At 55.7% G+C, this 20568-nt stretch overlaps 9 protein-coding genes across 9 annotated transcripts; 6 read left to right on the forward strand and 3 right to left on the reverse strand.

Moving 5' to 3' along the window:
* Positions 1-209: 209 nt before the first annotated feature.
* PG986_012986 (tricarboxylate transporter mitochondrial carrier protein) lies at positions 210-1308 on the reverse strand (the record flags this gene model as incomplete). The annotated part of the gene is made up of 4 exons (XM_066849208.1): positions 210-538; positions 562-858; positions 918-1049; positions 1206-1308. 4 exons carry the CDS (start codon positions 1306-1308, stop codon positions 210-212), a joined length of 861 nt encoding a protein of 286 aa, XP_066695904.1.
* A 1865-nt stretch (positions 1309-3173) lies between these two features.
* Positions 3174-5321, forward strand: PG986_012987 (uncharacterized protein; the record flags this gene model as incomplete). Its single annotated transcript, XM_066849209.1, has 2 exons — positions 3174-3315; positions 3373-5321. 2 exons carry the CDS (start codon positions 3174-3176, stop codon positions 5319-5321), a joined length of 2091 nt encoding a protein of 696 aa, XP_066695905.1.
* Positions 5322-7003: 1682 nt separating this feature from the next.
* Positions 7004-8409, forward strand: PG986_012988 (Cellobiose dehydrogenase; the record flags this gene model as incomplete). Its single annotated transcript, XM_066849210.1, has 3 exons — positions 7004-7055; positions 7146-7740; positions 7800-8409. The coding sequence occupies 3 exons, from the start codon at positions 7004-7006 to the stop codon at positions 8407-8409; spliced, it is 1257 nt and encodes a 418-aa protein (XP_066695906.1).
* Positions 8410-8813: 404 nt separating this feature from the next.
* On the reverse strand, positions 8814-10457 carry PG986_012989 (uncharacterized protein; the record flags this gene model as incomplete). Its single annotated transcript, XM_066849211.1, has 4 exons — positions 8814-9614; positions 9684-9765; positions 9858-10247; positions 10351-10457. 4 exons carry the CDS (start codon positions 10455-10457, stop codon positions 8814-8816), a joined length of 1380 nt encoding a protein of 459 aa, XP_066695907.1.
* Positions 10458-11498: 1041 nt separating this feature from the next.
* Positions 11499-13182, forward strand: PG986_012990 (uncharacterized protein; the record flags this gene model as incomplete). The annotated part of the gene is made up of 5 exons (XM_066849212.1): positions 11499-11870; positions 11929-12081; positions 12155-12783; positions 12874-12986; positions 13058-13182. The coding sequence occupies 5 exons, from the start codon at positions 11499-11501 to the stop codon at positions 13180-13182; spliced, it is 1392 nt and encodes a 463-aa protein (XP_066695908.1).
* A 449-nt stretch (positions 13183-13631) lies between these two features.
* Positions 13632-14417, forward strand: PG986_012991 (uncharacterized protein; the record flags this gene model as incomplete). The annotated part of the gene is made up of 1 exon (XM_066849213.1): positions 13632-14417. One exon carries the CDS (start codon positions 13632-13634, stop codon positions 14415-14417), a length of 786 nt encoding a protein of 261 aa, XP_066695909.1.
* A 356-nt stretch (positions 14418-14773) lies between these two features.
* Positions 14774-15013, forward strand: PG986_012992 (uncharacterized protein; the record flags this gene model as incomplete). The annotated part of the gene is made up of 1 exon (XM_066849214.1): positions 14774-15013. The coding sequence occupies one exon, from the start codon at positions 14774-14776 to the stop codon at positions 15011-15013; it is 240 nt and encodes a 79-aa protein (XP_066695910.1).
* Positions 15014-16554: 1541 nt separating this feature from the next.
* PG986_012993 (uncharacterized protein) lies at positions 16555-17914 on the forward strand (the record flags this gene model as incomplete). The annotated part of the gene is made up of 5 exons (XM_066849215.1): positions 16555-16728; positions 16829-17185; positions 17251-17366; positions 17428-17492; positions 17562-17914. The coding sequence occupies 5 exons, from the start codon at positions 16555-16557 to the stop codon at positions 17912-17914; spliced, it is 1065 nt and encodes a 354-aa protein (XP_066695911.1).
* A 796-nt stretch (positions 17915-18710) lies between these two features.
* On the reverse strand, positions 18711-19707 carry PG986_012994 (Minor extracellular protease vpr; the record flags this gene model as incomplete). The annotated part of the gene is made up of 4 exons (XM_066849216.1): positions 18711-19119; positions 19175-19274; positions 19355-19496; positions 19540-19707. 4 exons carry the CDS (start codon positions 19705-19707, stop codon positions 18711-18713), a joined length of 819 nt encoding a protein of 272 aa, XP_066695912.1.
* Between the last annotated feature and the right edge of the window lie 861 nt (positions 19708-20568).

Genomic DNA, 20568 nt, shown 5'->3' on the forward strand with positions numbered 1-20568 from the left:
ACAGGAATAGAGGACGAAAATAGAAGATTGCCCTTTGTGGCTGTATAATCTTATATTTGAAAGCATGGAACTTTTGTGATCTTGTACATATGACTCCATAACGCCTCGTCGTATGCCGCTCCTCTCTGGGTATTCAGGAATCTATACAACACCCCAAGGCTCATACATACACTCTTGTCTCGTTATTTGTGACGTTGAGATAGTACCCTTTACAAGTATTTCTCCTCGGGGTCCAGCTTGCCCATGAGCTCCATGCTCTTCTCGTACATGGTGAAGACAATGCCGCCGCTCATGACCAGCCTGGCCAGACGCGGCACAGCTCCGCTCCAGAAGGTAAAGATGCCCTCCTGCTTGAAGATCATGCTGGCGCAGCGGAAGCTGTTGCCGTAGTCCTTCTTGGCCTCGATGCTCTGCATGCGCGTCTTGATGGTGTCGAGGGGCTGCGTAGCATAGACCGTAATCACACCCGCAATACCACCGATCCCGAACGTAGCCAGGGTGCCCAGCTTCTCCCCGGTGCCGTGTAGGACTCGGCCAGCTGCTTCAAGGACGTATAACTACCGAACCGCACCGCCGAGTTGGCGCTCTGCCGGGCCGCCGTGGGGACGAGGCCCTGGAAGAAACCGCGGATCCCGCGCTCGCGGAAGATGATGGGGATGGCATCCAGAAAACCTCGCATGCGCGGCACCGCCCGCTTGCGGTCGTCGATCAGCGTCGTCTTGATGGACTCGGTCGGCGTCACGGCGAAGAGGGACTCGGTCACGCCCGCGCCGAAGCCGGCGATGACGTTGCGCGGGCCCGAGACCTTGCCGTTCTCGTCGGCGAGGAGGCGCTTGTAGTGCTCGAAGGATGCGAAGCCTGCATACAGTCGAATTAGCAGCCGGTATATAGCTGCGTGGAAGGGAAAAGGGTCTTACGGATGGCGGCCTTGGCGGAGTTGCCGATGATGAGCGTCGTGCAGCCGGCGTACCATTGCTTGCCGAACGGCGGCCACGGCAGCTTCTTGCCCTCGGCGAGCTTGCGGTTCAACTGCGATCGTGTCTTGGCGACTGTCGGTGTTCGTATTGTTAATCAAGGTGGGACTCGGTATGTCTCGCGGAATGACGACTCGACTTACACTCGGCTGGGTAGGTGATAGCTATTCAAACAGGCGACTTGTCAGCTTCTTCTACAGCTTGCAGCTTATGGGAGAATCGGGAACTCACAAATCTCTACAGCTCCAGCAAGAGCTCCGGCAAGGATAGACCTTTGTGGACTGGGCTTCTTGGGCTTGGTGCCCATATCGGGTTGCGCTGCAGCGGTCGCCATGATGTCGTTCGTTCGGGGACTGGTGTCGCAAACCCAGCAACAGAGAAGCAAGGCTGAAGTCCCAGGCCGTGGCGGTTCAAGATCACAAAAGCGACAACAAGGGATCAATCGGTACTACGTAAGCAGTCGAGACTGGACTTGCGATGTCGAAACCTGCGTCGTTAGGGTGGCGGCGTGAAGTATCATCGAGGCTGGTTTTGTTGCTCCGATCCAGTGCCGAGCTCGGAATTCTAGCTACCCACCGGCCAAGACAGATGGAACTAGGGACCGTCAAAAAAGTGGTGGGGGGATTTTCAAACTGCCCAGCAGCAAATATTTACCGTCAAGCCTCTGTACTTACTATTCTACATACTATAATAACCTTAAAAACAGATTCTAAAATAAGAGAAAAATATAAATATCAAATTTCAAGTCGAAATAAACAGCTACATTTTTTCTTGAATTTTCTGACGCCGTAGTAAAAAGAATTAATAGTAGGCTAAGATATACGAATCCTAAGCGGCACCATAGAGCTGTGCAGTGTTTTTTGTGGGGGGGGGGCTTCTGAACTGCCCATCTTGCCATCTTCGAGATTCGGTGCCCCTGTATCGATCATGTCACGCCATCCACTAAATCCTACTTGACCTATCCTCAAAAGTCCGATCAAGTTGCGAAGAAGCAATAGTACACATGAGAAGCAACCGTATTCGTGACCGTCACTGCGGCTTATGTATACGCACACAACTTGAGCCTCGCTCTCTTTTCAATAAATACTTGCGATAGACCCCTCGGAACTACGTCATCTTAGTAGGGCGCATGAACCTCAACATCAGCATTGAATGGAGCTGCTGACCAAAAACTCGTGTGCTTCAGACTCCTTATGCGCCCAATCGTAATGTCGACGGCTGCATCTGCATCTGCGTTTAATACGAAAGCCAAAAAGCCCTATGTTGAATTTGGCAACTGATTTTCGCGGCTATGGACAGCCGAACACACATTCATCCATGTTTGCTGGATGCCTCGTTTTGTGGCTGTTGTCCTTCGGCTCTGTTATCCATTAGCTTAGGTCCAGCCCCCTACTTAGAGATAACCAAACAAACCTGTCACATCGCTATTTTCCTGTTTCACGTCCGGACCTCACTGCTGGTTCGTCCATAGCTGCCCGACTGCGCACCAGGACCCAGCTTGCTTCTTTTTGAAGAAACGAGTTCAGACCTGGTTAGAGAAGCAAAAAAAGGCCTGTGCGGGCAGCAGTACTGCTCACGATCTGGCCTGGTCTTTTGAAAACAAACCCAACACAGCCCCATCGCTGACGCAGTGTCTTGCTCGCGTGGACATCGCGAACATTGGGACACACTGGAACAACCGCGAGAACCGTCCATGACAAGAGATTGGCGGATAGACGGATAGGTGATCGGCAGTTTGACGTGTCATTACTAACGGACAAGCCTTTCATCATTCCATTTTCTCTTACGGTTCTTCTTGCCCTGCAGAAGAGGAGAAAAAGTTACTTCTTGGGGATTTTTAAACGCCTGACAACCCCTCCGTTCCGTCTCTGGGCGGAGGCCTGCATTTCGTTGGCCTACCGTTGCCGCCCGCCACCAAAACGCAGGGCCGCTTTTGCCAAGCAATTCGAATGCAAGGAACCCGATGTTATGCTTTGCCAGCTCCCGACGTCGCCTCACACATCGCAACTGAACCACGTATCTGAATGGTGGCGTAGTCTCTCTCCTTTCTTTTGAAATATTGGTGTCGCATTCAAGAAGCGAGAGAGAGAGCCAACATTGTTATTCCTTCGCTCAACCTGCTCGACACCATTTCTGTTTTTCCCCTCACTCCCAGCCTACTGACTTTCTTCGGGTATTTGACTGCAACCAAAACAAGCCATGGCGGCTGATCATGTTGAGGCTCGCTCCCTGAGTGCTCTCAACGCCCTCGCTGCCAACCCGCCACAGTATCCAGTGAAACCCAACGAGACCAGGCAAGAACCGCTTACTCTCTACATCTCACGAGTGCCCGGCACCAGAGGTATGGCCCGCCCAAATGAGTTGCATGCGAATTCCCAAAACTGACACTTCCATTCAGATATTATCCTCTCAACAGCCAGGCCGCAGCTTAAAAATGTCTCGGTCACGGATGTAGCCAACTCCTTGTACTATGTTCATTACAACACCCCAGAGGATGAGCAGTTAGCTGCAGCCGCTGCCGCCGAGGCTGCTGCCACTGGCGGGGAAGCGAGGAAAAGCATGGACAGTCTGTCGAGCACAAACATGATTCCGCGGAAGCCAGTGCGGACAACTGCGCAAGACACGCCTCAGCTTCAAGCCTTATCCGACGCGCCGATTCGGGAGATGCCCGAGCCCATCACCCCGGGTTTGAGTCCGACCACAAATGGAAATGGGATCCAAGGAGGCGAACGGCACCCCCACTTTCACGAGCCCTTGTCCGGTTTGACGCCAGGTGGACCGGGAGGAGATCAACAGGCACCATTGCAACGGCATCGGCCGGGATCTATCCAGCGGAAGCCGGTTATGTCACAGCAATCCCAGGTCCCTAAGAACGGAGATAGTCAACCACCACACCAACCAGTTATGCCACAACCTCAGGTTCCACAGACCGGGGACGATCAGCCACCACCGCCACCACCCCATATGTCCCTACCTCCCCGCCCGGACGAGATCGACAGTCTACCACTCGAATATCAAGATTGGCGACCAGATCTGCCACCGAGACCTAGTGCCACTGGCCATCCCGGGCATCATCCAGACGCATTCGCCGGCTTAGCACCCTCTCCCCCATCAAATAGTCGCTCACCCTCGCCTGGCAAGCGGAAGCCCTTCACTCCTTTCTCGCTGACGATCATCCGGCGCGACCCAAGCACCGGGCAGCAATGGAACATTGGGCAAGTAGCTTCTTTCCAGCTGGAGCACCCGGAGATGTTTGTCGAGGAAAAACACACGCCATCACCCTCGATCAGCATACACCTCGAAACAGCAGGCTACAACAAATTCCGCGGAATGCCCATGTCGCTCGCGGGCTTTGATATCGAGGCTCTTCGAGGGAGCCTCGATGTGATGCGACCGATGTCTGCATCCAGCCGATCGGTACTGGCACCGGTACCCAGCGCCAACACCAACCACACTAGCAACCACAGCGCGGAGCCCTCGGCCGCCTCCAAAGCAGCATACAACGGATTCGAACGGCAGGTGAAGATGATGTATGTCCCTTCCTGGACGTCCAACATCCGCAACGCGTTTCGGCGCCTCGAGTCAAAGGACGGAAAGGACGGCAACGAACTGTCTACTTCTCCAAACAAGAAGCCCGGCCACAGCCGTGATACGAGCGCAGCATCCATGTTTGGCCACAGTCGTGACACCAGCGCGGCATCCATGGGGTCGTTCAATGGCGATTTTGACGGCGGCGAAGCGCCCGTCATCACGCTCCCGGGCCATGGGCTCAAACCACGGGGCTACATGTTCATGAGCCCGTGGGACGGACGGTGCGAATTCCGGACCGCCAGCGGCGGGCGCAGCCTACAATGTCGCCATATTCTGCCGGGTACGGGCGGTGCTTACAATCCACTGGTGGACGGCAGCGGTGGTGGTGACGACGGCCCCCTCTCGCCGACGGGTGGCCGAAGCCGGAAGTCCAGCGTGGCGCGGTCTAACATCCAGGATATCTCGGAGCTCCGGTTCAACCTGCCGTCGGCCGAGCTATTCAGCGGCAGCAAGTCGCCGTCGCCGGAGCAGCAGCAGCAGCAGACCCAGCATCTGCACGAGGGCCGAGAGCGGATGCGCGACCGGATCCTCAACGGGATGACAAACAAGACGGAGGACGACCTCGACGACTACGAGTACGAGGCAACGGGGGGGCTACGACATGACGCTCGGCAAGGAGAAAGCTGGCGGGGGCAACCGCGGCAAGCGCGCCAAGATGGGCAAGTTGATTGTGTGCGAGGATGGGTTGAAGATGCTCGATCTGGTGGTGGCGGCCAATGTGGGGATTTGGTGGTGCGTCTGGGAGCGGAAGAATGATTGAGCAGCGACCGGATCCGACGGGCGCGATGTTTGTTCTTTGTCTTCTTCCACGCCAATTTCAAAAATGTTAGGAACGAAAATCCTGGGGGTTTTGCGAGAGATTTCTTCATTGCCAGTTGGGGTTTCATGTGTTTGATACCATTTGCTTACTGTTGAGGGGTGGGTTGCATTGCGGTGTTGGAAAATTAGGGGGTCCCTGTCAATCGAGAAGAGCATGGAGTTTGTTGAAATGTTTTGTAGTTAGATATTGTATGGGAGATGCGACTACGTACTTCTCTTGCTTTATATCTTGCGACTCGTTTCGTCCTGCATTATTTCTCTCCTTGGTGTTCCGTCCGTTCTTCACGATCTGCATGCTAACGACATTACGCCAAATTTAGGTCCCGGTATCCGCCCGGAGCCCCTGGGCAGAGTGTCAACCCCAACTTCTCAAATCAACGTGAGTTGATCCATTGGCGAAAACGACACTACCTGCCCAAAACGCCGATCAGAAATATTGAAGAGATTGGGGGAACTTATCAATTTGAAAGATGAAGATGGCGACGACATCAGCTCTGAGATCCTCGGACCATCGTGCTCGTGAAGAGCCCGGCCGCCGACAGACGCTACCCAGCTACGAAATGAGGACGCTTCGGAGGGCCATGCACACGACCCCAATGCCATCTGCAGCGCGATAAGGAGCAGTCTGCAATGCGACCCAAGGCAAAGCAGTCACTCCCTTAATAGAGAATGGAGTGCTAATCTATGAAGATCAGATCCCATCGCGGCACACTACTACCATCCTATACAGGCCAGCTTTTTATCGGCCGGAGAGATCCACTGCATCGGAGTTGCGTAGGCTACACCTGCATCGACCAAATCCACCCACGAATCATGGACGGCGGTTCATTTATCTCTTGCATCCAAGGTATGCGCCACAGGCGAGAGGATGTCTTGGTTTCCTGCACATGCTAGAGAAAATCAGGGAAACCAGCGGCAGTTGCTGAATGCCTACATATGTCTTGGACGGTCTCCATGGGTGGTCGCGGGGGTGTGGAGTGACGAACCTATATGCCAAGCCTGGGACCAATAACGGCCTACCAAATCCGAGCAAATCAACCCACGCCCGCGTGCCGATCCCCTTGGACGCCAAGCCGAGCCTACCCTCGAATGCGGACGGACTCCGACGCCGAGACGGGAATGGATCCAGGGCCGTCGAGGCAGAAAGGGAACCATCGCACTTGGAATGGCACCCTGATGTCGTCTGCACTCGACTCCTCCTCTAACCCCCGCACTTTTATCGGTCGGACGTCGTCCCCTCTCACTCCCTTTAGGTGCTGGGATCAGCAGTGCCATGGCATTGGCAATGGGGGGGCCAGGGGCGGCTGGACAGCACGCTACGGCCGGATCAGACGGTCGAGTATTTTCCAGGAATCGACGGCAGGCGCCCTCGCGACTGCGCCGGATGCCACGCTATGCGGGTCTTGCCTTCCTGGAATGGAATGTGGCATGCGTCATCAGATGCGGCAGGCACGATGGGGAACTTGAGACACCCATTTCATTTCATTAAAGACATATAGGTAGGCACTTCCACGCAATCGCAAGCGTGACAGCCACCTGAGTCTTCCTCATCGTCCCTCTCTCCAACAAACGCTCAAGATCATTGGCGCTCCGACGAATCTCGCCCGTTCACGACGACAATGCATACACTCAGCTTCACCGCGGTCTCCGCGACCATCCTCGCCAGCTTGGGTGAGTGGCATCAATTAATTGCACAGTGGGAACGTGCCACCTCTAACCATTGAGACCTGTGTTTAGCCCATGGCCAGTCGGTCTGCTCAGGCGTGGCCGCGGCCAAGTACCACTACAACCTCGCCGAGGGCTGGTCCGCCGTCAAAGTCGCCGACGGACTGGAGTCCCCGCGGCACATGGCCATTGACAAGGAGGGCCGCCTCCTCGTCGCGGAGCAGGGCAAGGGCCTCAGCCAGCACACCATCGATGCCGCCACCGGCTGCGTCACGGCCAGCAAGGCGCTCGTGGACGACAACCAGCTCAACCACGGCATCTACTTCAGCCCCGACAGCCTCACGCTGTACGCGAGCACCGCCTTCAACGTCTATCGCTGGGCCTACGACCCGGCCACGGGTGCGATCGACGCGGACACCAAGACCACGCTCGTAACCAACATGTCGACGAGTGGCCACACCACCAGGACCCTGATCATCCCGCCCAGTAAGCCGAACTTGCTCGTCGTATCTGTGGGATCGGACGGCAACTTCGACATGGCGTCTGTAGACCCTGCGGTGGGCCGAGCCATTGTCAAGGTGTTCGACATCAGCACCGTCCCAGAAGGTGGATACATCTACGCCGATGACGGCTGGGCTGCTGGACACGGTCTGCGCAATGAAGTCGGCCTGGCCTTCGATGCGAATGAGAGGTACTTACGGCCTGTCGTTAGATGACCCATGTATTACATCTTACTAATCTATGACATAGACTATGGGGTGTAGAGAACAGTGGTGACAACCTGGAGCGCGTCATCAACGGCACCTCCACGGACATCCACCAGAACAACCCGGCCGAGAAGCTCAACTACCTCGGCGACGTCTCCATCCCCAACACGCAGTGGTACGGCTACCCGACCTGCTGGACCGTGGGCGAGCCGGACGAAATCAAGGACAAGACGTTCCAGATCGGCGACCAGCTCATCCAGGCGCCCAACAGCACCTTCGACGACAGCCACTGCGCCCAGTTGGTCAAGCCGCCCGCCATGACCTTTGAGAGCCACCAGGCCCCGCTCGACAGCAAGTTCGACGCCAAGTCGGAGAACCTCTACGTCGCGCTGCACGGCAGCTGGAACCGCGACCCGCCCCAGGGCTACAAGCTCGTCGTCGTGCCCTTCACGACGCAGGAGGACGGCTCGTACCGCCCCGTCGCGGACCGCTCTACCAAACGCGGCTATACTGATGTCTTGTACCCTGAGAGCGAGGCCGCGTGCTCGTCGACGACTTGCACTCGGCCCTGCGGTCTGGTGTGGGATGCGGCTGGGCGGCTCTACATGACGAGTGATACCTCGGGCGAGATCTTCTTGCTGAGCAAGGCCTAGGAGCAAACAGATATCAGAGTCCCAGCAACGTCGATGCCACCGTTAGCATTGTTTGTCGTTATTATCGCCTGTATGAACTTAATGTGCGATTTAGTGTGATTTGTGCGGTTGTTAATCTTACATTCACCCAACACTAAAAATACATCGTTAATCGTCCTGCGATATCTGTATCGCAACATGGGTTAACGAACAAGAGGACGGCGAATCACGATGGGACGAGTTGGTGTATTCCCGGGAAAGTAATAAATGTAAATATCTATGAAACTAAGGAATGAAATGAAACCTTCTATGGATGCTCAATATGCATGTACCTTCTTGACATTCTCGAGTGCGAACTGCCAACCTCTACTCTATCAATCAACCCGCTGGTAACCACGGTTGCAAGTGATGTCAATCAACTCAGCCTAGTTGACGACGTAGAAGGTGAAGTGCAGGCAGTTGTTCTTGCTGGCGACGTCGGGCACGCCGGAGCCGCCCTTGATGTAGGCCTTGCCGTGGCCGAGGACCTTGTACTCGTAGTCGACGGCGGCCTGGTTGCCGCCCGGGTGGATCCAGTTGCTCTCGGTGCTGGCGAGGACCTTCTCGCCGCTCTTGGGCTTCTTGTCGAGCGCGGCGGCGGGGGCGCCTTTGACGATGTCCTGCGTGAAGCCGTTGGAGACGTTGGTGCCGTCGGTCGAGGCCACGGTGGCGGCGCCGTCGCACCCCTGCTGCAGGCTGATGTCGCCGTGCGCTTTCCCGTCGTTGGCGGCCTTGACCTGGAACTCGCCCCAGGTGGCGGGGATCTCGTTCCCGCGCTGGACGCGGCCCTTGAATTCGGGCTTGAGGGGCACGAAGACGGTGGCGTTGGGCGCCACCTCGACGTCTTTCAGGGGGTGGTCGAAGTTGGCGCCGGCTTCGCCGTTGCCGTTCCAGTAGTTGTTGTAGAAGTAGTAGCGGTGCTTCTTGGCGGACTTGTTGGTGAGCTGGATGGCGGGGCCGAGGGCGGCGGCGGCGGCGGCGGCGCTGAAGGTTTGCTCTTCCTCGGCGCCGTTGGCGGGAGCGGCTTCGGCTTCTTCCTTGGGGTCTTCTACGGCTCTGGATTGAACAAGAGGGGCCTGGGCGTTATCGTTGTTGTCCTCCTCGCCGACGCTGGCGGCGGCGAAGCCTTGGGCTTGGAGGGTTTGGCCGGTGAAGGGCTTGCTTGGGTCGGGGGCGGCGTTGTTGTCCTGGGATGGGGTTTAGCCACCACAGCGAAAGGAAAAGGGGGAAAAGTGAGTTGAAATGCGAGGACTTACGCTGCAGACAATCAGGATGTCCTTGCTTCCCTTGCCGGCGCTGCTCTGCTTGTCGTCTTCGGGGTTACCCTTGCCACCGGCCCTGAGTAAAGCAATGTTCAGTGATACAATTTCAATGGCGTGGGCGCTTAATCCGTGACTGGATATTCATAAAAGGGAGAGATGACAACTTACCAAGAGCCGACGCCGATGTAAGTGCGCCCATTGGCGAAAGTGCGAACGAACTGCTCGAGGGGCTGGAACTCCTTGGGCGCGCCGATGCGCTTGACGTTGCCCTTGCCGTCGAGGGTGACGTGGCCCTTGAGCTGGTCGCGCTTCTGCTGGGAGAGGGCGTGCCAGGCCTTGTTGCAGGCCTGCATGAAGGTCTCGTGGCCCTTGAACTTGCCGGGCGGGTCGCCGACCTGCTGGCACGTCATGTTGCCGCCCGCGCCGACGATGTTGCTGATGTCGATGGTGTCGTTGCCGTTCCAGCCGGCCTTGGTGATCTCGCACTGCTCGCCGATGACGCCGTCGTGGACGGCGATGATGGCGCCCGAGGTGCCATCCTTGGCTTCGATGTTGGCTCTGTGGGTGAAGAGTCAGCAGTGGTCAGTAAACCCTCACTACAAGAAGTGATGCGTAAAATCTATGGTGAGGATGAATAGGGGCTGGTTTCGGAGGCACTCACTGGCTATTGGCAGCGATCGTCAAGTCCTTGTTGCCATTGTAACCATGGCACTGGAAGGTCTGGGCGTGGCCCGACCTGTTCTTGATTCTGAGGTAGTGAACAGCCATATTGAGTAGTATTTCTTGTAACTCTGTTACAATTGAATGTGTTATGATGATGATGATGATGATGCTTGTGTGTTTTCCAAGTCGATTCCAGTAGCCGCATCTAGGCCCCCCTTTATACACCTTGCCCCTTGGCCCTGTGCTTCGCCTCGTAGTTCATGCGTGTCATCTTCGCTTCGAAGGATCTGGGACAATTACCCCTGGCACCGAACTCAATTCCAATAGGTCCAGGTCTTCACCGACTGGCGGTGACTTGGAAGCTCATGTGGTTCATACCGTATCGTCATGAGTTCGATTTCGAGGCGGCGACTATGTCACCCCGTCATAAGTCGGCGCTGCGGCGTTGTTGCCTTTCCAAAGGAATACACCATGAGAGGCCGCGTGAACTGTCCTAGAAGCGATATCAGGTAAGCCCAAACGATGATATACGGCCAGCTTACCAAGAGCGGCTTTCGCAGGAGGGGAGGGCCGAAAGTGGCGGCGTACACCGAGCAGGCTCAGGTGGGCAGGTGAGCCTGGGTCGAGATCCTACCGAAAAGACTCTTGTTGCCCGATTGGGGAATTCACCGTCCGTTGTGGCCTCAGATACGCCGAATTGGCGGCGTCGGCGGCGGGGCGGAGCTGGCTGCTGTTGCTTGCTGTCTGCTGCGCTACGTGACAGCCGCGATTACGTCAGTCACAGCGGACGGTCACTTGAGCTGAGATATCCCCCCTGGGGTTACATGTCACGTCAGCCTATGAACAAAGGAGGATCCGCGCCCCTGGAATGGTAGGGCTGATGATTTGCTTTAGCGCGTCCAGGGTTGCCAAGCCACTCGACAGTCATTCGTGATCGAGGCTGTTGACGAGGCTCTACATGCTGATGGCAGGATATAAATTCAAGGCTTTCCTGCGGTAACTGAGAGTGAATTAAATCAATACAGAACATGTCAATTGCACTTGATCATCGATATTTTATCTCATTATTACTCGTCTGCTCATTCCCTACGTTTGATTTACCTCCATTACCCCTTTTTTTACTTAACCCCCTGAACCCTCGTGAAAATGGTTATCAAGAAGCGCCAAATCCTCTGGGACTGGACCAACACCTCCGGCAACCCGCCCATTCCCGGTAAGTTGGACCAGGTCGGCTTCGGCGCCAACAGCCCGGTGACGGCCGTGGTCAACTGGAACGCCTGGGTGCCCCCGGAGCTCAAGGGCCGCGCCGCCTTCCACCCCATGGTCCGCGAGCTGTCCAGCACCTCGGGCAACGACTGGAGCATCATCCAGAACAACAACTTCAACGTTATCCTGTTCTTCAACGAGCCCGAGCGTCATGGCATCACCCCGGGGAAGGCAAGGGACATTTGGATGAACCAGATGATCCCGCTCCGGAAGAACAAGGGGAGAAAACTCGGGTCCCCGGCCGTTGCTTCTGTAAGTGCACAAAAACCTAGTTCTAAATCTGAGATTGACTAATACAACTCCGCAATAGGACGACAATGGTCGTAAGTGGATCGAGAAGTTCATGTCGCTCATCCCCAACGACAAGCCCGACTACCTCTGCCTCCACTACTACTCGACCAACGCCGACGAGGCCATCAAGTACATCACCAACATGCACAACAAGTGGAACAAGATCCCCGTCGTAAGTATTAACGAATCTTCCTCCAGGCAAACCACGCTCCCTTGCATTATGCTGACAACTCACCCTACTACAGATGGTCACCGAAATCGCCTGCATCGACCGCAATTACCAGAACGTCCTCAAGTTCACCGCCAAGGTCTGCAACTGGATGGACCAGACCAGCTGGATCGCCGAGTACGGCCTGTTCGACTTCCAGCGCACCGTCGCCGACGACTTCGTCAGCCCCGCCGCGCAGCTCATGGACGCCAACGGCAACTTCACCGAGCTGGGCAAGAAGTACTGCCACGAGCAGCCGATGAAGGGGCCCGGCGGCAAGGCCCTGATGGCCGAGTTGGTCTCCGAAGATGGAGAGGGGGCGGTCGGCGTGCAGTCCCTTGCCGCTGACGGCGCCGAAGCTGACGGTGAGCTTATCGAGCCCTTGTCTCACGAGGAAGGTGAGGCCGCCGTCGGGGCTGCTGCTGCCGCCGAGAACGGCGCGGAGGAGGAGGCCTCTATGGGAATCATGGCGGCGATCTCGCAGGACGCTCAGAAGGCCCTCAACCTCCACAACAACAAGCGCAAGGGCAAGGCTCTCAAGGCTCTCGCTTGGGACGCCAAGCTGGCCGCCAACGCCACCGCGTACGCAAAGGTGTTGGCCCAGAAGGGCAAGATGGAGCACTCGCCCGGCGACCAGCGCCCCGGCCAGGGCGAGAACCTCGCTGCGTAAGTAGCAGTTTGAAACCCGTCCCGCTCTTCAACCAAGTGTAGGTATAGCAAAAGGAACGATGGCTAATATGGATCCTTCACATGTAGTGGTAGCGGCAACTTGAATCTCGAGAGCTCGGCCAAGTTGTGGCTGGATGAGGAGAAGACCTACCACGGCGAGGTCATCCCGCAGGGCAACTTTGGTTCCTACGGCCACTACAGTAAGCATGAATGCCCCAATCCCCTTGTAGCACAACGTCACATGCTAACATTGCTGTTCCCTCACCACCAGCCCAGTGTATGTGGAAGTCCACCACCAAGCTCGGAATGGGCTCGGCCAAGGGCTCCAACGGCCAGACCTACGTCGTCGGCCGCTACTCTCCCCAGGGAAACATTGTTGGCCAGAAGCCTTACTAAGGCCGACGGGCTTTTTGGGTATCAGCGTCGGAACGTGGATAATGACTTGACTGAATCTTGGGTTTCGTACCGCACTTTCTTTACTTGGATAGCTTCTCTCCCGGCAAAGCAACTCTCCTTTAGTTTCATCAAATATCATGCTATATATCTGCGCTCTCACATAGCCTGTGGGACAACTGTGGACACTACGAGGCTTGCGAAGACCATGTCAAAGGTCAGTAGTCTACACCACTAAATGGTTGCGGCTTTGTCTTGTTCTTCCTAAGACAGACCGTACTGTAACGCGCCACCTTGGTAACGAGTCGCCTTGTCACAATGAAATCAAATCGGCAACTACTATGTTTATTTCATACATGTAAGATGCATATTTAAGTTTAATAAAAAGCTCTGTAGATTACCCCTGAAGCTATTATTACTAAAGCAATGAAGCACATCGTGATAGTAAGAAAATGCAACGGCGAACAAAAAGCACAGGTGCCAACAACTCAGCCTGGTGTAGTAGTAGGGGAAACGCTATCAGTCGCTCAGTTTGTTGCCGACTGGCCGTCAGGCCTGTTGAACCACGCTCCGTACTGGTAAGCAGCGTCGACCCTATTGCAGCTAAAGTCGCCCTGGCCATTCCAGGTACCCGTGAAGGATTGACCATTGGTGGGGCGGTTCGGGTAGGCGCCGAGGTAGCAGTTGACGCCCCAGGCCGGGTTGATGGGGTCGGGGTAGTTGACGTAAATCTCGCCGCAGTCCGCCCGGGCGAGGCACGCGGCCGCGCACTGCTGGAAGCCGTACTCGAAGGAGGCCGGCTGGGCGCCGTCGGCCACGGGCACGCTGCTGGGCTGGACGATGACTTGCTGCGGGAAGCAGTAGGTGTCGTAGGACGTCACGTAGGAGAAGGTGACGGGGCCGACCACCGTGGTCGTGGACGCGGGGGCGTTGGGGTCGGCGACGGTCACGGTCGCGACGGTCTGGGTTGCGGTCGTGGTGGCGGCGCCCGTCGAGGTGGCGACGGTGGTCAGGCCCGGGGCCGTGGTGGTGGCCGGGACAGTCTCGGTGCCGGTCGTGATGGTCTGGGACGCGGTCGCCACCGTCGCGGTTACGGTGATGGTCTCCGTCGCGGTCGGGGCGGCGCCGGTGAGGCAGCTGCACGCCGCGGCGATGACATCGTCGGCGAAGCCGCTGAGTGCTGTTTTCCAGAGTTAGAAAACGATGGCCGACTGACTTTTTTGATGATGATGGGATGAGGAAGGGGGAGGGATGCGAATGTAAATGTGTTTACCGTCGGCTGAATCACTCGTGGCGGTGCTGGTCGGGGCCGAGCTGGTCGACGAGGCCGAGTTGGTCGGCTTCGGCTTGACCACGCACTTGTCGCCTCGCTTCTTCTTCTTCCTTGTCGGCACTCCCTGGGGACCACCCTGGGGACCACCAGAGAGACCACCGGGGGGACCACCAGGGGTCCGTCCTATGACCGTCGTCGTCACTACACCTGTCGTATAGGCGGTGGAAGTTGCGGGAGCGGTGGTGGTCGCGGTCTCGCTGTTTTGGAAGTTAGAAAATGGCATACATAACAACAACGATAGTAGTGTGGTGCGCCATAGTCATGGCTAGACTGGAGAGAAACGCACGTGATGGTCTCGGTCGAGATGTCCGTAGGCCCGTCGACGACGGTGGTCTCGGTCGTCTGTGCGGCCGTCTTGGCCGTCACCGTGGCCGTCTCCTGCACCGTCGTCGTGCCCTGGGCCGTCTTCGTCTGGACCGGGGCGAGCCGGCTGCAGACGGAGGCGGCGGCGGTGTCGCCGAGCGACCGCAGCACTGGCAGCGCCGGGACGTCGTCGCATAGCTGCTGCGGGCTCAGCGGCGGGGACGAGGGGATGAGGCGGGTAGACGGGGCGCCGGCCACGACGGCGCCGAGGCCCGCTACCAGGAGTGGGTGCAGTTGCATACTGATGAAAATCAAAGACACGAAGATAGTGCTACGGAAAGAGTGTATTTGGTCAGTACAAAAGAATGATGAGAGAGCACAGCCGAGAGGCCCTTCGATGTGACACCTTGTCTTGGCTGCCTTCTCTATATAGAATGTTTTCTGCTGCTGGGAAATGAGATGTGTTAAGTGGCTGCTAGATCGCAGCTGAAAGATCCTCAGCTACGCTTACAAGATTAACTAGAGTTGGGTTAAGACTGCCGACGTCCCAATAGTCTACGCTAGCTACACTGCTCTAGTGCGGGTATAGTATAGCCTCTGATGTTGGAGCAGGAATTAGAGGAGTCTGGCCCCGACTACCATTAGCGGCCATTCAACGCCGGTCTACCTCCATCTGTCCGGGATCCCCCTTTTCTTGCGGGACCATAACGAGGCATCTTGGATTGAATATCGCCGAAGATGCCGTCTGCCGTCTGCCGTCTACCGGGATGGCGTTGCACATCGGATGAACGAGAGGGACGCTTATGTAGTCAAGCTTTTATCTAGATCAGACCAAATATGCATTACAAACGCTTAATGGGACAGGTGTCGCCGCTAGTTACCACTTTCTTTGAACTACCGTCGTCGTCTTTAGTGCCGCGGCCCTCGGTTATAATGGTGGCATACTTGACAAACAGTGTTCCAATTCAGCCTTTGAGGCTTTCATGAATCATACAGACGTGCATTGACAGCAGGCATGCGTTGTAAGGCAAACATGTGGAATTTCAGGGTTTGGGGACAGTGGAAACCAGCCTGGTAATTTGGTGGCATGAATTGATTGAGGACTTACAGAACTGTCCCTCCAATTTTATAGTTTTATCCAGCTGCCTTGCGACCTATAGCATGTAGACCAATTGACTTCCTATAGACACTATGCGTCTCCTGAGGAATATATGCCTTGTTATGTTTTAGTTATTGCCAGCAAATCGCATACCAAGCACTTTCCCGAGTTCAGGCCCAGGTGAGCCATTATTACCTTCTAGGCTAGTCAACCGTTCATCTGATATCTCTCACTCGTTGACTCTGCCGTATTCCATAGTCAAAGGAATAAACCTAGTCTCAGTTGGCCGGGCTCTACGACGTTCGGGGATAGTTTAACTCCCCCTACCAAGTACATTTTTGTAGAGGTAACAGAGTTAAACTTAACCATCCAGGGTAGTACATTCAACGGCAGGCGTTCTCGACAGAAGCCAAATAATAACCAGTCTAATTGATGTTGCTCCGGAGACTATTCTCCTATCTCCCTTGATCATCTGAAGAAGGCCACATGTCCGTGTAACCCTCAGCTTTAAAACCTCCTTGTTTCCCACCCCCGCCCCCTCGCGAAAGTTGCAATAACGTGGCAACCTTGCGCAGCTCACGACGTTTCATTGTTGTTGTCGCGGTCAACCAGTCGACGAAGGACACCATACTATATAACGATGCTGCTCCTCGCCTTGACGAGAGAAGTAACCCATGGACGAGACAGTCATACACTGGTTTCGATATGGAGTCTTACCGGTATCTCCTTCATCTTCGCTTTTGCACGGTTTTACGTGAAGGGCTACATGGCGGCGAAGTTGCGGAGTGATGACTACTTGATCATGCTGGCACTGGTAGGTGGACTCTCAGGCTTCAGGGGGTCAGCCCGGAAGCGGCATTTACGTCGGGTTTGCCAATTTTATTAATGTCCATTCTTTTCATGCCAATTTACAGTCCTGCATCGTCACTTCCTGTGGCCTTTCCACCAAAGCCGTCGACTACGGCCTCGGCCGCCACGTCGGGACCGTCTCGCAAGAGGACCAGATCGCCGTCGTCAAGTGGATCTATCTCGCGTCCTGCCCCAGCGTCATGTCCCTCGCCATTCCGAAACTCGCCGTCATCACCCTGCTGACCCGGCTCTTGGTGCCTGGCAAGATTCATCAATGGATCCTGTGGTCTCTGGGAGCCGCCGTTCAGATATTCTTCTTTGCCGCCGTCGTCATGTTCCTCAGGACCCTCGCGGCGAAATGCCCACTCCTCCCAAATGTGTCCCGGTCGATACGCAGGTTCGGTTATGCTTGTTTGCTGGGTGTAGGTCCGCTAGCTATCCTCTCCAGCTTGAGGCACTACAATGTTAGCTAACAGTTGCCTAGCAGCGTGTGCCTTCGTCGACCCCCTACCTCGCCGTGTACCATTCGATCCTCCTATACCATCTGCAGATGCCCCTGGGGCAAAAGACTGCGTTCTCCGTCGCTTTTGGGTTGGAGGTCTTGTACGCACCAATGCGCCCGTTCGAACTTCGATTTCGGATACATATCTAACATGGGAGGCAGTTCCGGGGCGGCCGCCATCTACAAAACAGCACACATACCCGCCCTTGCCAGTCCCGACTTTATATGTAGGTCTATTCTACCGACATCCCCCTATCCAGTGCTGATGTTGCCGGGTATCATAGATGCAAACGCAGGCCTGCTTAAATGGACCGTCATCGAAAGCAGAAGCATCGTCATCGCCTCGTCCATCCCCGTGCCGCAGCCCCTGATGCGACTACACTTCGGCTTCTCGATCCTGGGGCGCCCCCTCGAGACGTGGAAACGGTCGTATGCCGGGGTGGTCGCGTTCTGCGGCAAGAAGATGGCGACGGCGATACAGCGGCGCGTGAGGGGGGCGAACAACCTCGACGACCTATCCGAGTTGGGGGAGGATGTGGAAGCTCATGGACACAGGGGAGATGGGTCGACAGACGCACATGGATGCGCGCCTGCTTCTCCGCAGACGGGCGATTACCATGTCACGACTGAAGTGGTTGAGGGGAAGTAGTGGAAAGGGAGAAGGGGTGGAGGATGGGCGGCTCTGTCCCTTTCGGTGTGCGACCACAGGGGGCTATTATCAAACAAGCGTTCAGCGATCCATAAAACGACTGATCGTATCGTGTCCAGCCGGGAGGTTGCGACAACGCTGTTGTAGCTACTTACCCCTGAAAACCACCCACCTATGAAGTAACATCACGAACACAAGGGAACGACTGCTGGAGTGGCTAACAACAAGTTCAAATACAAGTCACAAACGACTCAGGGCAAGACCAAGGGTCTGTATAAGTAAACATGCATTGAAAGAGTAATGTATGTCTCGCTCCCAGCTGCGCCGCGCCCATATGCCGCTACCTCGTAAAAGCACGATATAGAATGTACATGAAGTGAAATGTGAAGCCAAAGAAGGAGAAAAAAATGCAGTAAAGATGCTCCAAAACGCCAACCCAGTCCAATGCCCAGAGTTATATAAAAGAAGAAAAAGAAGAAAAAGAAGAAAAAGAAGAAAAAGAAGAAAAAGAAGAAAAGAAGAAAAAGAAGAAAAAGAAGAAAAAGAAGAAAAAGAAGAAAAAGAAGAAAAAGAAGAAAAAGAAGAAAAAGAAGAAAAAGAAGAAGAAAGGAAGTGAAACGAAACGTCCAGCTTATCAAAAGGCTGGCAGCCCCTCGATCCAAAAGCCAAACAAGCCCCTATCTCTGCTCAAGAGAAGTACTTGGCCCCGAGCTTACCCCCAGAGTGCGCCTGCGGGGCCGCCCTAGCGGTGGCGTTGCCGCTGCCCGTCGAGTAGTACACGGCCACGTACTCCGCACTAAACACGCCGCCGGAGGTAGTGTCCGCCACGGGCGTCGTCTTGCCGCCCTTGTTGGGGGAACGCACCGCCGATGGCGAGGTTCATGAGCAGGAAGTGCGGCTTGGTGACGGCCTCCTTCCAGGCGCTGGCCTCGACCTGGCCCGGCAGGATCTGGTGGTACTGCACGTCGTCGACGAACCAGGTCATCTTCTCCTGGCCGTCGCCGGCCGTGCGGTCCACCTCGAGCGCGTACGTGTGGAAGTGGGCCGGGCAGGGCCCGTTGGGGCAGCCCGCCTTGCTGCCGCCGATGCCCTCGTTCTCGTTGCAGGGGCCGCCGGGGGCGGTGCCGCAGTGCAGAGTGGCGTAGACCTTGTCTTCGCCGTTGACGTTTTCGAGGATGTCGAACTCGCCGACGATGGGCCAGTTACTATAGAGAGATGGTTAATTCGGCTATTGCGGATTACTAGGGCAGTGTTACTCACGTGTAGACGCCGCGGAAGGCCGCTCCCAATGTCCAGAATGCAGGCCAGTACCCCAACGGCTGCGCGACCTTGGGCGTGCTCAGACTAGCCTGGATGCGCACTATACAGTAGAAGTATGTTAGCATCTGCCGCATAATAAGGGAGACATGGAAGAAAAAAGGGGGAAGGATAAAAACGTACTCTTGCCGCCCACCGGCGCCAGAAAGTCCTTGCGCTGCGTCTCGATGCGGGCCGAGGTCCAGGCCTCGCCGTTCTTGATGGCGGTGATCTTGACGTTGCCCTGGCCGTCGAGCTGGACGTTGGCCGTGTCCTGGGTGTAGGTCTGGATCTCGCCCGTGCCGAAGTTGCGGGCGCCGCCCGGGTACGACGTGCCGGTGGTGAAGATCCAGTTCTCGGCTTTGGGGGAGGCTGCCCGCCGCGCCCTCGAAGTCGTCGCTCCAGGCCAGGGTGAAGCCGTTAACGGTGGGGACCGCGGCGTGGACGCTCGTGGCCGAAGCGGCGAGGAGGGTGAGGAGGCTGAAGCGGTAGGCCATGGTTGCGTTTGTTGCGGCCTGGTTCTGAAGGAAAGTTGTAATGGAAGGGTAGATATGGACCGACTATTTGTGAATGAGAATACGAAGAAAAGGTAAGAGGAGACGAAGGCAAAGATGCAAGAGACTGTGGGTTGATGGGGTGAAGAGAGAGGAAAACACAAACCAGATAAACGATTCAACGGATCTCTATATACAAGTTTTCGACGTCGTATGGTAGCAGAAAATAGATCTTGAGGCTCTGTAAATGACCGGATGTTTTGTTTGGTTGGTTCAACCCTGGGCGCGCCAATCTAAGTGAATCTTGACGGGCATGGATACCGCTATAGTGGTCAGGAACTTCTCGTCACTGCCCAGAAAGAGTAGGACTTTGAGTAACCGAGATCAGCTTGGCTTGCCAAAAGCTGCTGCATTGTGGAGCCAAGTGATCCGCCCGTTGAGGACCCCTGACTATAGGCTTCGAGTCAAGGTCTCACCCATGATCCATGACCGAGTCGCCAGGGGACGTTTCGAAACGCCCTATCTCTCTCCGCATCCAGATCTTTCCCAAAAAAGGTACCAAGTAGAATTGGGAAGAGATCTGGGAGTTAATCTATCTCGTTCGTTAGCGCTACTGCCGTTGCCGAGAGCCAAGCTCCAGGAACGCCACCCGACGAAACTTATGTTTATAAATACTGCCTATAACGGTTGTGTCTATAGCCACGTCAGGCCATACAGGGACGTTTTCAAGAATATGGAAAACTATAGTATATTACTGTTTTGTGTTTGGGGCCGGATGACTTATCGGTGTGATGTTCCTACATGGTAACTGAGCAGTTGCTCAAAGCCCCCCCGGCGCAGGTCCTAGAACTCGAGGGATTAAGT

The sequence above is a fragment of the Apiospora aurea genome, assembly GCF_038362705.1.
Source record: "Apiospora aurea strain CBS 24483 chromosome Unknown utg000008l_segment0_segment0, whole genome shotgun sequence".
Taxonomy (NCBI): Eukaryota; Fungi; Ascomycota; class Sordariomycetes; order Amphisphaeriales; family Apiosporaceae; genus Apiospora; species Apiospora aurea.